Here is a 10468-nt window from a genome sequence, read left to right as displayed (position 1 = left end):
GAACACCGCATGACAAATGGTTCATCCTTGGCTCCACTGCAACTCCACAGAGCCGAAGCTTGAGTTAGGGTGTTGCGGGCCGTCGTTTCACCACCGGTTCACGGTCAAAGTGCCAAAAATAGACATCTATCTGTCTAACTATATGGATGATTGATTCACCCGAGGTGGTCATGTTGGTTCGAGCTTTTCTCGGAGTTAGCAGCCTCGAGGTCGTGTCTTATTCCGAGCTTTTTATAGTTCACGCTCATGCGCGGCGAAGGGAGTGAGACGTCCGGGGTATCATCTATATCTACTATATTGTGCGGAATCCGGCCATTGTCTAGGGAGTGTGCGTTATTCCCGGTTCGGACAGCCCCTAGCACATGCCACTGACCTTCGAAAGTCAAAGACCATAGTCCAGTGCGCACCTGCAGGGGAGAATTGCGCATCTGGAACTGTACCTTGCTGGCTACATAACTCGTGCACTGCCCCTACATTGACCTTCATTATCCCCTGGTGGAACTTCGTTGCAGGGACAGCACACAGACCTGGGCCCATTCAAGTAACTAATTCCGAGTCGCAGGCATGAGCTCTGAAGCACGGGTCAACTCGCGCATCCCCGGGTGAACGTGTTTCAGACACTCTCTATCTGACACTTTATCAAGTGGGCTCTGCAGATCGCGAACGCTGCATACGCGTCCTCCATATCCAGCATGGGTAAGTAGGCTGGGAATGTCGAACGTCCTGCAACTGGACGGCCGCGGTGCTTGCGGCATTTTTGACGGCAGCAGTCCACCGCTATCTCTCAGGCGATCATGTAGACGCACTAGAATGTGACAATCTTGAGTCTTATGAGCTGTGGACTGTTGAAGCCTGAGACTCCTGGATTGCGTATCTTTCTGCACGCCGTGTATAGAGTTCTAGGCAGTGATGGCTATGGTAATATTCTTTCAGGTTTTTCATCGTACCTACCTACCATATCGCAAGCGCGCCATTCTCTTCAAGATACATTGTACAAGTTGTCAACTGTGGATGGCCAAGATCAGAGGCCATTGCTGCATGGCCATTCTCGTGGGCAATGAATGTATAGGCATCAACGCAGTCCGTCATGTTTGCTTAGGGCCATGCAGGTCTGGATGTGACTAAACTAACTTGTAACTACACTCGAAATCGGCTACTGTTGACCACGGTGGTATATAGCTTTTTGGCATTGGTATACAAAGATACACTCTTGGGGAAAATGAACCTCTTCCCTGCATCTGCATTATCGTATAGAGACTATGAAAAGCGCACCATGAAGCACCGGTGCACTAAATTGCGCAATGTAAAGCAACAGCCTCTCTTTCAGGCATGGGTGTCGTAGTATGCAGTATGCATGTAAATATTCCTGCAGTCAGGGTTTGTCTTTGGCGAAAATATGGCCAAAGGGCAAATATATGTATTCCCCAACGCCAGCCTATGCCAACCAGGTCTCTAATACATGGTGATTCTTGGTTAACACAAAATAAAACCTTATCTACTCGAAGCCAGGGGTCTTACTGCAATAGCGACACTTAAGCATCCACCACAGCTTTGGTAGTTTAGTGAAACCATATATTGGATGGAGGCGTCGAAACCTGCCCCAGACCTTCATCAAGCCGCCGGCAAAATAGCAGGAAATGTGCAAGCGTCAGTTAAACCAGCTACTAGAGCGTGTAAGCTTTGGAATATAATCAGATTATGTTGTTTGATTCTGTCTTTCCTAGTAAACCCGGGGTGTACACGTCCTCTTTGCATACAGATCAAGGAACACAGGGAAGAATTGTCTCAGGGTCTAAATAGATCTATTATGATAAGCAACCGTTTGTATACAAACAGACTGGGGTAAAAAAGTCCTCCGGGCTAATAATCTCTCAGCATATAGCATACTGCTAGACAATAAAAATCATTGACTATAATCCAGTCTTTATACCCAATACCACGGGGACCCCAATCAACCATTACTTCCAAGTATCGAAACTGCTTTGCTGGGTTTAAAACATGCAAGTCTTTCATGACGTAGACCACTATGCCTCTGTTTAGCATCCTGTTTGACACCTATCCTACCTGGGTATGATTAATTAAAACGCCTACGTAGAGAGGTAACCGGCCCCGTGCCATTGGAAGTATACCCTCATTCCCTCCCAACATCATACATTCACCCCGGCGCCTCCGGCAAAACAAGCCTAGCCCCAGGCATAAACTCCTGCACCCAAGTCCGAATATCATCAATAGCCGTACAGAATCCAAAACTTTGTTCCGCAAACCCACCAAAGCACAGCGACACTGCAGACCCATGCACGATCCCGCAGACCCGGCCATAGTTGTCAAGGAGTCCGGCGCCGTAGTCACCGGCTTGCAGGAAAGAGCCCTGCGTGCGGATCCCGCCGGTGTCGGTTTCTGTGCTTATTGCGTATTCTTCGGTTATACCTCTGGTATTTGGCGGCGACGTTGGCATCGTTGCCCGAGCATGCGGGTCCGCAGTGTCCTGGTTCTTATGTGTCTCGGCCTCGTGCTCAGCAGCCTAGTTCACATACGCAGGAACGCCGTTGCATATCCCCGACGTTATATTCGTTGGCCTTCCCATCTTGAAGTACCATTTCCCGCCGGACAGGTGGCCGAATTCGTCGTCTAGGGGTTGGCCTGGTCTCAACAGTAAGCTGGCCGGACCGTCTGTCACAGGGTTGAATGGCGTGTCGCGGGGGTAAAGGCGCGGCATTGTAGTGAAGTAGTTTAGTTTGTTGTTGTTGAAGGGCTCAGGATTAAGCTCGAGGAGCGCCCAGTCTTGGACCCTCTTGCGCCCAGTATTTGCGCGTTCAGCCCTTGCCTTAGGGCTGATCTGGCAGGATGAGGAGGAGAGAAGCACCCTGCCGAGTTTCACGGGCATTTTATCCAGCGCGGTTTTTTTCAACTCTGCCTCTGCAACCCGCTCTTTCAGGCTTGCGATATGCCCCTCCTTGACGGGTTGCTTGGCCTCTGCGTCGTGTAAGGCCTTCTTCAGGAACCTCAGGGTATCTCTGGCCATCTCCTTCGTCTGTTCCACATCTTTGGGCGCAAAGCTCAAGATGTTATACTTGGTTTCCGCGCCAGCTTTTGAGGTAGTCTCGTTGGTGGCGGGTCCCGAATTTCCGGCTGCTTTGTGGGCAAGCTGGAGCCCGAGTGCGCGCTGGCTTGTCAGCGCGCATCTCCACGTTTTATCGCCCCGGGTAAGCGTCACAAAGGGACCGAGGGTACCGGTTGGACGTTCCAGATGACCCTGCACGGCGATCGAGGTCCCCGGCGTCGGCATGCCATCCGCTCTCATGCGGCCATCCAGGTATACCCCCTTTTCTGACCTGGTATGTTCCGGCGGCGACAGAATGCCGGGTAGGAAGTCGACCTTCATATCCCTTGAAACAGCGCTGTCTTGCGGTAGTAGTTGTTTTATCTTCCTCGCTAGGCCGCTCCAGTCTGCGATTGTGAAGGGCTTGACGTAGATGACGATCGTGGGATTGCTCTTGTGTTTTACCAGTCCCAACCAGAACATGCACCAATTATTACAAAGAGTGTGGTTGACCAGCTGCATAATCTCTTCTTTCACAGCATTGTATACCGCGACCGCAGGATGGGCTGGGACAATGGCGAACGCTGATGGGCGCCAGCACATATTTCAGAGACAATTTCAACATCGACGTTGACGCCAGTATCATTCACCTTTTGAATGTTTGCGATGCCTTTTTTCGCAAGAAGCTCGGCCACGGCATCCCTAGCCTGATCAATGCGCAGCCGATCAGGGACGTATGGTGCCTCCACAAACGAAATCTTTAGGACCGTCCGGGGATTTTCCTCGTCAGCGTTCGGATACTCGGGCTTTGTAATCTCCGTTAAACCAATCCATATATAATGGTGCTTTGTTGGAAAACCGTGCGTTGTAAGGATATGCATAATCTCGGCTTTACACGCCTCGACCGTGTTCGTGAGCGCTGGGTCCGCATCCGCGAAAGTAAGGGGGTATGGCCACGGATCTTGCATCGTTGTGCTGCGGTACCCGTCTGTCAGGTGCAGATATTCCTCGATGGAGATTGGCCATGGCCATCTCTTTCTATATTCTTGGTGACGATATTAGACAGGCGTGCCTCCGGGTAAAGTTTTCTCGGCGTGAACATCCGCGGCGTCTACCATATGACCGGATTGCTCCCTGGAAGGTTTTATTAGCGGAGGCGCAATTGGGATTCCTGCGTTATCTGCGTGGGAAGCTCGTGCTACGGAGCCAGAGCCCGCAATGGCAACAAGGGCTTCGAAAACGCACCTTCCCTATCTAGGTACGAAACCGTACTCGCTCAGCCATGTGGTGCCTATGGGCAACGTGGAGCCATTCTTTTCAGATTCACTCCGAATTCGAGGATCTTGTACGGTTCACTACACAACATAAAGCCGCGTTTGGTTTGTTTTCGGACTCTTCGAGATATACCTATGGAGATATCAGAACAAGCCAACACTTTCTGACAGCTGGCCCAATTCTCCGTATCATTACGCGTCGTCTATCGTAGATTATGCTGTAGAAAAGCTTGTTTTGAGTCCCGGCCACGGCAACCTATATATAAGACATCGGCACCTGCAACAAACAGCAGCATGCTTCTCTTCTCTTCCCCTTTCCTTTTACCCTATACCAAGAAGTCTTCACCTCCAGCGTCTTCATCTCAACATGTCGATGTCTGCTCCCACTTCCACTCCCCCGCGCCCTGACCCCCGCCAACGCCGGGCCCAGCTCAAAAGCCCCGAGAACAGCAACGCGCAAAGAACATCGAGTCTGGAAGAATACATCCACCAGACGGATAGTTATCTGAGCACCACAATGCGTGATCCCTGGCCCTACCATCTCACACTCGCACCAGCCGAGGCAACACTTACAGCAGCGGTGCAAGAGAAATGTAGACCCGCGATCATAGATATCCCTACTCAGCGTGGATTTAGTAAAGAAAACCCTCTACTCAGCATTGACCTAAAGCCGGTTATAAAATCAGGGTCTCTGGGTGCCCAAGAGATATCCCCGAACAACGCTGCGGCTCGCGTGGACGCATATGGATGCCCCCTCCGCCCCCAGCCGGACGGAGCTAGGCAAAGCCAGGGACGCCATCGCAGCCTTCCTTATTGAAAAGGACATTCCGGCCCAGATCGCAGATGGCGACACGCAAGCCAAGAGGGATATCGACGTCGAGCTCGTTTTCCCGGACATGTGTTTCCGGCCGTCGACACTTTCCATCCCGTCTACGCATCCCGCGGCTGCGGCGTACGAGACTGTCCGCAAAGAGATTATGGAGTTGATTGACCAGACACTACAAGATAAATGGTGCGGTTTATCGCTTCATCTACTTGGCCTTGTGAAAGAAAGAAGTGACCCTACTGTTGTGGTTTATCTGTTGCCGTACACCGTTGCAGACTGGGGTGGTCTTGCCGCGCTGATCCAGGGTCTTCTTCCGCCGGGGGAGAGTATCAATGTTGAGTTCCTTCCTGGGAGCTTTGCGTTTACACTTGATGGTAGGTAGCTGTGAAATGGAATGGTCTATTGGTGGTTTGGGGCGTGTGGAAAAGGGGTAGTCTTTGGCTAGAGCAGGAGCTAGGGTAGTACCTACCTGTTCACCGAAACTATGCTAGGGTGAGCTCGATCATCTATGTACGGGTGCTATTAGGAAATGGATTGAGGTGGAGATATGAAATTAAACTGGATCAGAATGCCCGAGCTGTTTCTCAAACCTACCTAGACCAGAGACCGCGTCCTGCGCATGCGGGAGATGGATCTGGAACATCATTTTCTATTCCCAATGGTTGAAGCCAACGTCACTGCTAACGTAGCTGAAATGTCAGCTATTCTGAACGCAGTGCAACAACGATGCGGACTGTTCCTGTAGACTATCAACAGAGCAGTCATTGGCTTTGTCAGAGTATTGAGTCTGTACAACGTTCGGGTAGCGTTAGATATTGCTGCTTTGGAATTATCTCCTCTCAAGCATGCACAGGGGGGTGGTACCAATTGTACTAGTCCATTAGGGGCTTTTATCTTTCTACTAGCGGTTATGTTCCTCCAATCTGCAATAGTAAACGGCAACACAGAGGCTGTCAGGCTACTTGTACTATTCTCAAGACCAAGTAGAAAGCTATATTGCCATAATCGAGGCCCGCCAAGGCAGCAGCCTATGTTATGGACCCCGGTCAGCATTGACAAACTACTAGCGCATTTATCTCCCAGAGCATATCAAGAATTCCAGTCATAGCCCTTATAGATCTTAGATTAAAGGATATGCTAAGGTAACGGTCATTGCGTTTGCTGTACGACCGAGGGCGGGGTATCAAGATCATTCCCTTACAAACGCAGGATGAGAACTTTTTCAAAATCGAAACCCGGAAGATCTGAATCCTTTTCTCTTATTCACCCCTAAGCTAGCAACGCAATCGAGATAAAGGCAGTTTTTCTCTAATTCCATCTGCCAACGTGACACCTTCTATCACTCCCCACACGCAAGACCACCATGGCCGCCCCAATGGCCCTGATCATCCTAGTTCTCTGTTGCTTCCTCATACCCGGCTTCTTCCACTGGCTCCTCATGCTCCTACTACGCTTCCTCGGGTTCGGACCGCTCGGCCCAGTCGCTAGTAAGTTGCATACCATACCCTCTCTATCCCTTGTACCTACCCTATCATACCCCGCAAATCATCGGATTCTATCCAGCTAACCATATCTACCACAGACTCCTGGGCTGCATTCTGGCAGTCCTTCTTCGGACCAATTGCCCGCGGCTCCCTCTTCGCGTTCTTTCAGAGTCTCGCTATGAACGGACATGCGTGGTGGGCGGTTGTGAAGGGGTTCGCTCCGGTTCGAGTCCTCGCGTATATTTTGGGTTTTTTGTTCTAGTGGAAGTGTTGGAGAGCTTTCCTGAAAGCTTGTTGGGTGTGGGAGATACCACAGTGGGAAGGGAGAAACGGCTGCGGAGTCTAGGGCAATGCTGTATTATGCTTAAGCAACGTCGTTGGACTGGGTGAAGCGTGCGTGGGTCAGTGTCTGCGATGCTCTGGTGGAGGGACCTGCATTGGACTTGGGGTACACGCTGCGATTAAGTATTTAACTTGGCGTATGCCTTCACAGTGGATGCAGTAGCAACGCTCCTGTTAGGTATCTATGCGTTTATATGGTGATTATGCTAGGCTGTCTGTCCTACGCGGTCCATTAGGATGGCATGCAACCTACGGAGTACCCATGGACTATGTGTGCGTAACAGTGCGGTAGTCTGACTCCCAGCTCTGGGTTTACCGTGTCTGCTTAGCCGGGCATATAAGTAGGGTACCATGCAAACGTACTCGCCTAACACGGCTGAGAGATGTCTCAGACAATCCCATTACCCCCCAAAGAAACCTCGTCATTCACAATTCAGACAAAGAAGCGCAGGCACCTAGCAACCTTATCCTCAAACCTACCGAGTCATGCACAGTGCTATACGAAGTGGCGCAGGCAAGGCTGCGGCTCTCAGGTCCCTTGCCAAGCCCTCCTCCCAAAACCCCTGCATCGTACTGGCCATGTGAGAAATGGCTAATTTAAAGGCTTAAGATGCCATTGGCCCGGGGCGGCTCACGCCGCCATGTTCCTCGTATTCCTCCACTTGGGCCTGCAGCCAAGCGTGAATACGGGCCTTGGCGCGGCTGATAGACATTGCTGGAGGAATGCGATTATGCGAGACTGTTTTGGTGAGCTGTGCGAGACTATCTCAAGTGTCTCAACCGTGGAGGTATAAATTACCTTTGTTCCCCGTGGAGAAATTCCCGTCTTCTTTTCCTCCACCCGCGCGAGAATCACCCGGCTTACGCGGCCCATCCATCCCAACCTTCCAAACCTCAAACGCCCAACACCAACACAATGCACGCCTTTCTCACCCTCCTCGCCCTAACCGGCCTAACACTAGACCTCACCTCCGCCAGCGCAGACCCCGCAAAAGCCCGCGTCACCACCCCCCCAAGCACCCCCCCTCTCTTCCGCCGGCAAGACGGATCCTCCGACGTCTGCCCCGAGGGCGACTACACCATGTGCCCGGACGGCTTCGGGTGCTGCGAGCGCGGCGCCCCCTGCACGACGATCCGGGGCGAGCCAGCGTGCGATACGGAGTGCAGCGGGCTGCCGTGCGGCGACTCCGGGCTTTGCTGCGATGGGACGTGTACGAGGTCACTTGGGAGCGCGATTTGTTTGGTGGGGGGGTTGGATTTTCCGACGCTTACGGCTACGGTTGATGAGGATGGGAGCTCTACGAGTGGGAGTGTGACGAGTACGGGGTCGAGCTTTGATGGGGATGAGGAGGATGAGACGACCACGACGATGGATAGTGAGACTGAGAGTGAGACTGAGACTGAGACTGAGACTGAAACAAGCACGAGCACAAGGAGCACAACCAGCACGGTGACGGAGAACGATGTCATCCCTGGGGAGACGGGGTCTGCTGATGATGAGGACGATACCTCCTCGGCGGCACCCACGCAGACACTCTTCAATGGTGGTGACGATGGGTCCGTGGATACGGGAAGTAACCCCGATGAGCCGGGTGCTGCTACCGGCCTCTCGGTCAGTTATGCCCTCACGGCGATGGTTGTTGGGTTGATTGGGGGAGCAGCTATACTGCTGTAGATGCTATGTAGGAGTGGCTGAAGGGCGATTGGCACGTTGATATAGGATTCCAGATGTGGCTCAGGGATAGCTTGGGTTGTACAGTAGTCCTGCTCTCGGTCTTGCATATATTAGTCTTAAATGACGAAACGATAATATGGTGCGGTTATATTTACTCGTCACACCGCTGAGCCTTCGGCCAAACCCAGGTTAGGGCTGGCCATATTTACGCCTGAGCCTTCAGGCCGCAATACGCTGGGTAGTCCTCTGATTGGCCGCCTTGACCAGGGAGTCTTGGCAACTGCCCCACTTCTCCCCTCCTCTTCCTCGCTATCCTCCGACCTTCAACCCCATCAACCTGGAATCCAAGGCTAAAACCATGGTCTCCCTCGACAAAATCAAACAGGCAAACTCAACCCTCAAGTCCTACGGACCCGGTCTAGTCGGAGTCTTCGGTACGCATCACCCCTCCCACCAACCCCGCTAACAATACACCCCAGTCGGCGGCACAAGCGGCATCGGCGAAGCGACCGCGCGCTCCTTCGTGCGCCATGCTGTCTCACCACGCATCTACCTGATCGGGCGGAACGAGGCCCAAGCATCAAAGATCATCGCGGACTTCAAGGCCCTGAATCCCGAAAGCACCACCACATTCCTAAAATGCGAGGTCTCCCTCCTCAAGAACGTCGATGAAGTCTGCACGGAGATCCAGAAGGAGGAGAAGGTGCACGTGCTGCTTTTCACGTCGGGGTCGATGCCGAGTAGGAAGCGGGATGGTACGTTCTCTTTCTATTTCCATTTGCATTTGCGTTTGCATATACTCCGTGTGAGCTCGTCCGCTATTGACGAGGTACGGTGTAGAATCGGCAGAAGGCCTCGACAAAACCCTCGCCCTGCACTACTACGCCCGCATGCGCTTCATCGCAAACCTCCTCCCGCAGCTAACCGCAGCCGCATCTCCAATCGAAGGGGAAGGAGAAAGACAAGGAGAAACTAAACCCGGCCTCGCATCCGCGATCTCCGTCCTCGAACCCGGCGGCGAGGGAGAGATGATACGCGACGACCTCTCGCTGAAAACACACTACAGCTTGTCCAACGCGCGCACGCACGCAATCACAATGACAAGACTGTCTCTCTCGCACCTCGCGACATCAAATCCGACCGTGTCCTTCACGCACTCCTTCCCCGGCGTCGTTAGGACGGGCATAATCCGGGACATGGGGCTTGCGGTTAGATTGGCGATCAGGGCGCTCTGGGTGCTTGCGAGGCCGTGGATGGTGACAGTTGCGGAGAGTGGAGAGAGGCATCTGTATGCTGCGGTGGGTTTGAAGAGCGACGGGGGCGCTGGGACTGCGGGTGAGAAGGCTCATCTTGTGGGCGCTGATAGTGAGCCGCGTGGGAATTGGGGGGTTTTGGAGAGGTATCAGGCGGAGGGGATGGGGGAGGTGGTGTGGGGGCATACGGAGGATGTGTTTAGGGAGGTTTGTGGGTAGCTTTGTTGATTTCTCGGACTTCATGGTAGGTTTGGTGGGAGTATGTCTTGTTGCCTGGATCGATTCTAAGGTGGATGGATAGCCCTAATTTGGTTGCTGTTTGTCAGCTGAAGGGCGTATTGCTTGGTATATTTGCTCATTATTTAAAAGAGTATGAAAATTACAGAATGCTTTGTCCTCTATATTGGATCCGGAATCACTTTAAAATTTTAACGCTTGTTTCCATCGCGAGTTGTATTGTCCTGCACTTGAAGCAAGTGACCCAAAAATATATTTTGACTCTCCGGGACTTGGGGACAGGACTCTTACCTTGAAACAGTGTACACAATGGAACCACTTAGGTTAGGTACACTAT

At 52.3% G+C, this 10468-nt stretch overlaps 6 protein-coding genes across 6 annotated transcripts; 4 read left to right on the top strand and 2 right to left on the bottom strand.

Moving 5' to 3' along the window:
• Positions 1-2155: 2155 nt before the first annotated feature.
• Positions 2156-2455, bottom strand: DSM5745_10459 (uncharacterized protein; the record flags this gene model as incomplete). Its single annotated transcript, XM_026752475.1, has 1 exon — positions 2156-2455. The coding sequence occupies one exon, from the start codon at positions 2453-2455 to the stop codon at positions 2156-2158; it is 300 nt and encodes a 99-aa protein (XP_026598918.1).
• Positions 2456-2521: 66 nt separating this feature from the next.
• DSM5745_10458 (uncharacterized protein) lies at positions 2522-4008 on the bottom strand (the record flags this gene model as incomplete). The annotated part of the gene is made up of 2 exons (XM_026752474.1): positions 2522-3570; positions 3624-4008. 2 exons carry the CDS (start codon positions 4006-4008, stop codon positions 2522-2524), a joined length of 1434 nt encoding a protein of 477 aa, XP_026598917.1.
• A 1049-nt stretch (positions 4009-5057) lies between these two features.
• Positions 5058-5522, top strand: DSM5745_10457 (uncharacterized protein; the record flags this gene model as incomplete). Its single annotated transcript, XM_026752473.1, has 1 exon — positions 5058-5522. The coding sequence occupies one exon, from the start codon at positions 5058-5060 to the stop codon at positions 5520-5522; it is 465 nt and encodes a 154-aa protein (XP_026598916.1).
• Positions 5523-6503: 981 nt separating this feature from the next.
• On the top strand, positions 6504-6886 carry DSM5745_10456 (uncharacterized protein; the record flags this gene model as incomplete). Its single annotated transcript, XM_026752472.1, has 2 exons — positions 6504-6627; positions 6723-6886. The coding sequence occupies 2 exons, from the start codon at positions 6504-6506 to the stop codon at positions 6884-6886; spliced, it is 288 nt and encodes a 95-aa protein (XP_026598915.1).
• A 996-nt stretch (positions 6887-7882) lies between these two features.
• Positions 7883-8641, top strand: DSM5745_10455 (uncharacterized protein; the record flags this gene model as incomplete). Its single annotated transcript, XM_026752471.1, has 1 exon — positions 7883-8641. One exon carries the CDS (start codon positions 7883-7885, stop codon positions 8639-8641), a length of 759 nt encoding a protein of 252 aa, XP_026598914.1.
• Positions 8642-8999: 358 nt separating this feature from the next.
• On the top strand, positions 9000-10113 carry DSM5745_10454 (uncharacterized protein; the record flags this gene model as incomplete). The annotated part of the gene is made up of 3 exons (XM_026752470.1): positions 9000-9075; positions 9121-9396; positions 9482-10113. 3 exons carry the CDS (start codon positions 9000-9002, stop codon positions 10111-10113), a joined length of 984 nt encoding a protein of 327 aa, XP_026598913.1.
• Between the last annotated feature and the right edge of the window lie 355 nt (positions 10114-10468).

Source organism: Aspergillus mulundensis (assembly GCF_003369625.1).
Source record: "Aspergillus mulundensis strain DSM 5745 chromosome Unknown scaffold_15, whole genome shotgun sequence".
Lineage (NCBI taxonomy): Eukaryota > Fungi > Ascomycota > Eurotiomycetes > Eurotiales > Aspergillaceae > Aspergillus > Aspergillus mulundensis.
This window is presented reverse-complemented; position numbering and strand designations above follow the sequence as displayed.